We start from the raw sequence: 6,076 nt of genomic DNA on the forward strand, positions 1-6,076 counted from the left end.
CCTTCCAGGTCCTCCACGTGGAAGAACTCCACGAAGCCCTCCTATAGGGGGGAGAAGGGGAGGTCAGGTCCCTGCCAGCCCCCCCTCTGCAGCAGGAAGGCACCGGGAGCCTTCACCCCCGGCACAGAGGGGCTGGGTCCAGCCCCCGCAGCACATCCCAATGTGCTCCCCGCATCCGCATCCCGCCCCACGGAGGAGGCAGCCGTGGGGACCGGTCCGGAGCCAGCTCAGCACAGCCAGGGCTGACTCAGCTCTGGGCACGCCGCCCTCCCCACGCTTAGGTCAAGGCTGAGTCAGGAGCCCCTGGGGCGCCAGCACCGGGGCTGGGTGCCTGAGCGGGGTGCGGGGGTGCCAGCGAGCAGGGCCCAGGCAGGACTCACCCAACCTCCCTGGCTCAGCATCCACTCGCGGCTGGAGGAGAGCAGCGCGTCCGTGATGATCCCTGCCAGGGAGCCGATGCTCTTCTCCTGCTGGATGCTCTTCAGGTGCCGGGCGACGAAGGCCCCGAAGGAGATGAGCGTCACCACGCGGCCCCAGTTGGTCAGCCCGTCGCTGAAGAGGCGCGCGGCCACGTCCCGCACCGCCTGCAGGTCCTCCTCCTTCTGGATTTCCAGCTTCCGAAGCATCCCTGCAAGAGGCGCTGCTTTAGAGGCACAGGGACCCCACTGCCAGCTCCGGGAGCAGCCATGGGGAGCAAGAAACCAGCCCCTGGCCCCTTCCTGGGTCCCCCAAGGGATTACAGCCCCGGCAGAGCAGTGAGCGCGCACCCAAGGACATGTCACCAGTTACTGCTGTGGGACTAGGAACTGGAAGCACACAGGCCTGCAATGCCCCCTAACCCTAACCCTGAAGCCAGGTCCTTTCCTGCACCCCCTTGAGCCCCACAGAAGGCTCCCACCAGCACCAGCCCTGCTCCGAGCATTCCCCATTCCTTGGATCTGGCCGCGGTTACGGAACCACGGCCTCTGCACCACCACCGCCCGGGGCAAGAGGGCGAAACCGAAACCCTTCCGCGTTCAAAACAGGGCTGGGAGCGTTCCTGGAACAAGGACGGGTTTCTCCCACCTGGAGCTGGGGGCTGAAAGCAGCCCTGGCACCCCCCCCCCCCCGCTGGGAGCTCAGCTCCAAACCAGCTCCTTTCCGAGCCACACGAAACCGAGCCACCGGCTCCGTTCCCACTTCCAGGCTGGCCCCAGGGCGCTGCAGAGGGGACGGGACTCGAGCCCTGGCTGGGCTCAATGGTCACTAAAGGGACTGGGCTACTGCAGGGCTCATCACAAGCGAGTGGTTACGGGAAAAGAGCCACAACTGGAGCACATCCCCCGGGGCTCAGCCCCAGAACCAACCGGGGTGGAAAGAGCTTTAACATCACCGAACCCAACCTTTGACATCATCGAACCCAACCTTTAACATCACCGAACCCAACCTTTGAACCCAACCTTTGACATCACCGAACCCAACCTTTGACATCACCGAACCCAACCTTTAACATCATCGAACCCAACCTTTAACATCACCGAACCCAACCTTTGACATCACCGAACCCAACCTTTGACATCACCGAACCCAACCTTTGACATCACCGAACCCAACCTTTGACATCACCGAACCCAACCTTTGACATCACCGAACCCAACCTTTGACATCACCGAACCCAACCTTTGACATCACCGAACCCAACCTTTAACATCACCAAGCCAAATCTTTAATACCATCAAACTCAACCTTTAACATCGCCAAACCCAACCTTTAATGTTACCAAACCCAAACTTTAACAACATCAAACCCAACCTTTAACGTCACCAAACCCAACCTTTGACATCATCAAACCCAACCTTTGACGTCACCAAACCCAACCTTTAACAACATCAAACCCAACCTTTAACATCACCAAACCCAACCTTTGGCATCACCAAACCCAACCTTTGGCATCACCAAACCCAACCTTTGGCATCACCAAACCCAACCTTTGGCATCACCAAACCCAACCTTTGGCATCACCAAACCCAACCTTTGGCATCACCAAACCCAACCTTTGGCATCACCAAACCCAACCTTTGGCATCACCAAACCCAACCTTCACCCAGCGCTGCCCCACGGCACTGAGGGGGTGTGAGCACCTCCAGGGCCGGTGCCCGCAGCCCTGCCCTGGGCCGCCTGTTCCAATGGGGCAGGAATTGCTCCCCAGCTCCACCTCAACCTCCCCTGGTGCAGCCTGTTCCAATGGGGCAGGAATTGCTCCCCAGCTCCATCTCAACCTCCCCTGGGCAGCCTGTTCCAGTGGGGCAGGAATTGCTCCCCAGCTCCACCTCAACCTCCCCTGGTGCAGGCTGTTCCAACGGGGCAGGAATTGCTCCCCAGCTCCACCTCAACCTCCCCTGGTGCAGCCTGTTCCAATGGGGCAGGAATTGCTCCCCAGCTCCATCTCAACCTCCCCTGGTGCAGCCTGAGGCCGTTCCCTCCCGCCCCATCCCCTGGGAGCCGAGCCCTCCCCCGGCTCCATCCTCCCGTCAGTCGGGAGCGATCAGGTCCCCCCGGAGCCTTCCCTTCCCGTCTGACCCCCCCGCTCCAGCCCCACGGAGGGGGCCGGGGCCGGGCCAGGCTCGGCGCTGAGCGGTGACCGCTCCCACAGCGGCTCCGGCCCCGGGCCCCCCCCGTGCTCCAGGCGCGGCCTCCCCCGGCCCGCACGCACCCTGGAAGGCGAGCTCGTGCTTCCGCAGGACGCTGTCCCCGAGCCTCCGCAGCGTCTCCAGCGCCTTCTCCAGCCCCGCATCCGCGCCGCGGGGCCGCCCGGGCCCGGCCCGCAGCCCCGGGAACAGCTTCTTGGGGCCGGGCCGGGCCTCGCCCGCCGCCTCCCGCAGGTAGCGGCCGATGAGCTCCAGCGAGGCCTGGCGCAGGGCGTCCGGGGCGCCGCCGGGCAGCGGCGGGGCCGCCGCGGGGCCGCGCTCGGGCTCCGGCTCGAAGCCGTCCAGCTCCTCCTCGGGGCTCCGCAGCGGGACCGGCACCGGGCCCGGGCCGCAGCCCAGCAGCGCCTCGGAGCAGCCCGCGGGCCAGGCCCCCGCCGAGGGCGGCGGCGGCGGGGCCGGGCTGCCCCCGCAGTAGAGGTGCAGGCCGATGACCGCGTTCCGCTGCAGCGCGAACATGGCGGCCCCGCACAACGCCCGCGCCGCCGCCCGCTCCACTCTATATGGCGGCCGTGACGCGGCGCCGCGGGGCGGGGACCGGGCACCGGCAGCGCCGGTTCCGCTTCCGGGAGCGCTTCCGGCCCGCGGGGGGCGCTGTGCGGGGCAGGGACGGGCGGCGCGGGGCGGGGGTCGGTGGGTGCCTATGGGGGCAATGGGTACTATGGGTGCTATGGGTGCCTATGGGTGCTATGGATGCGATGGGTACTATGGGTGTCTATGGGTGCCATGGGTACTATGGGTGCTATGGATGCGATGGGTGCCTATGGGGGCAATGGGTGCTATGGGTACTATGGGTGCCTATGGGTGCTATGGGTACTATGGGTGCTATGGATGCGATGGGTGCCTATGGGGGCAATGGGTGCCTATGCGGGCAATGGGTACTATGGGTGCTATGGGTGCCATGGGTACTATGGGTGCTATGGGTGCGATGGGTACTATGGGTGCTATGGGTGCTATGGGTGCCATGGATGCGATGGGTGCGATGGGTGCCTATGGGTGCTATGGATGCGATGGGTACTATGGGTGCTATGGGTACTATGGGTGCCTATGGGGGCAATGGGTACTATGGGTGCTATGGGTGCCTATGGGTGCTATGGATGCGATGGGTACTATGGGTGCCTATGGGGGCAATGGGTACTATGGGTGCTATGTGTGCCTATGGGTGCTATGGATGCGATGGGTGCTATGGGTACTATGGGTGCCTATGGGGGCAATGGGTACTATGGGTGTCTATGGGTGTCTATGGGTGCAATGGGTACTATGGGTGCCTATGGGTGCTATGGATGCGATGGGTACTATGGGTGTCTATGGGGGCAATGGGTACTATGGGTGCTATGGGTGCCTATGGGTACTATGGGTGCTATGGGTACTATGGGTGCCATGGGTACTATGGGTGCCTATGGGTGCTATGGATGCGATGGGTACTATGGGTGCCTATGGATGCTATGGATGCGATGGGTACTATGGGTGCCTATGGGTGCTATGGATGCGATGGGTACTATGGGTGTCTATGGGTGCAATGGGCAGTATGGGTGCGATGGGTGCCTATGGATGCAATGGGTGCCTATGGGTGCTATGGATGCGATGGGTGCCTATGGGTGCTATGGGTGCCTATGGGGCAGAGCCAACCCCCGCTGCAGCCCCCAATCCGGGTTGGATGGGAATCAAAGGCTCAGGGGGGACCTGACTGCTCCCGACCTGACAGGAGCATGGAGCCGGGGGGGCGGTCTCTGATCCCAGGGGATGGGACAGGAGGAAACGGCCTCAAGCTGCACCAGGGCAGGTTTAGATGGAGCTGAGGGACAATTCCTGCCCCACTGGAGCAGGCTGCCCAGTGCAGGGGTTAACAGCTGGGTTCGATGATGTTAAAGCTCTTTCCCACCCTGGTTCATTCCATGACCCCGCTCCAGCCCTTTCGGTGCCCATCCAGAGCCACTGGAACCGGGGCTGGAGCCCAGGACCTCCCCCGGTGCCTCCTCTGAAGGCAGGGGAGGGTTTCCCTGTGCCCTGGGCTCGGCCACGCCGCGCCCACGTGCCGGGGCCTCCGGGTACCAACCCCGTGCAAAGGGCACCGCAGCGAGACGTGAGCAGCCCCGGGGCAGAGGTGGCTGCGGGTCACATCCTGGTGCTGAGCAAAGGCAAACCCTGCCCCTGCAGGAGCCTCCCTGTGGAATGTGGCCTGGTCGGGAAGCGCATTCCTGGCGCTGGGAACGGTGCCAGCCTGGAGAGCACAAACAGAGAGCTTGGGACGGAACAGAACGTCCCTGAACCCGGGGGGGGGGGCACGGGGACCGGCGGGGAGGAGCAGCCCCCCCGGGGACACCGGTGACGCCAGAGGTGACGTCAAGGCTGACGGTGCCGGGACAAAGGGAGGGGGGCACCGGGGGGCACCCCATGGCGATGGCCCCGAGCACCCCGCTTGCCACGGCCCCACTGCAAAGCACTTGGACAAGGAGCAGAGGACGGGAATGTGGGGCCCGGGCAGGGTGGGAATGCCCCCATTCCATCGCTATTTCCCTTGTATGGAATCGCTTTCCCTGGTTCTCATCCTGCAGCGAACAATCGCTTCCCTTCCCCATGGATTTCCAGCAAAGCAGGGAAAGACGTGGCCGGAGCCCCCCCGCCCCGAGCTGCAGCAGCCCCTTTTCCCGTCATTACAGCTCCTTGCCCGAGCGAAGGGAAGGCAAAGCAAGGCGCGCTCTGCACCAGCTGCACAAGTACAAAATTAGATGTATTTCTAGGCACACAGATCTATGCTTCAGGTCTATTTACAGCCCGGCAGGAGCAAGGAGCCTGCGGCCAGCGCCACGTCACCGGGGCCGTGCAAAGGGCCTGGAGGCCAAAGCCCAGCCCTGCGGTGAGCGGGGGGCACCCCCGGGGCTCCTCTGCCCACGCCACAACCGGGGCAGGGAGCCCCCGGCTCCGGGTGCCCCATGGGAGCAGCTCAGGGCTGGCTCCGAGCACACCCTTAGCAAACACCTCCCGGGCAGCAGCACCCAGCGGGCAGGGGGGGTCCCGTCAGGCAGGAATGGGCCGTGCCCTGCAGAGCATCGCCCCCTGCCCCTGCCATGGGACCACCCCCCCGCATCCCCACATAATGAAAGCAAAACTCCATTTCCTCCGGAATGCCTCCCTCCCAAAGCAGGCACGGGAGCGCTGAGCAGGGCAGGAGGTGCTGAGCCTCCGGGCGCTGCCTGAGGAGCGGGCAGGATGTGCACCGAGCGCTGCACGGGCTGCAGCATCGCACCCGCCTCGCTGCCCCCTTGGGGTTTGGCGGCTTTTGGCCAGGCCTGGAGCAAAGAAAAGGCAAAGAAGGGCAAGAAAAGGCAGGAAAAAGAAAGAAAGCCGAGCATGGGGCACCCGACACTGCTCCTCCCTCCCTGTCTCCACGC

General features: G+C 64.0%; 1 protein-coding gene across 1 annotated transcript; it reads right to left on the minus strand.

The window, feature by feature from the left end:
- Positions 1-5: 5 nt before the first annotated feature.
- MCL1 (MCL1 apoptosis regulator, BCL2 family member) lies at positions 6-3,203 on the minus strand (the record flags this gene model as incomplete). The annotated part of the gene is made up of 3 exons (XM_062624949.1): positions 2,693-3,203; positions 381-628; positions 6-41 (listed from the first exon to the last, which is right to left on the minus strand). Coding segments are annotated over exons 1-3 (735 nt in total), but the record flags the coding sequence as incomplete, so codon positions are not given.
- Between the last annotated feature and the right edge of the window lie 2,873 nt (positions 3,204-6,076).

Source organism: Pezoporus occidentalis, unplaced genomic scaffold (genome assembly GCF_034315485.1).
Source record: "Pezoporus occidentalis ecotype Australia unplaced genomic scaffold, CSIRO_AGI_Poc_V1 ctg2747, whole genome shotgun sequence".
NCBI classification, from domain to species: Eukaryota; Metazoa; Chordata; class Aves; order Psittaciformes; family Psittacidae; genus Pezoporus; species Pezoporus occidentalis.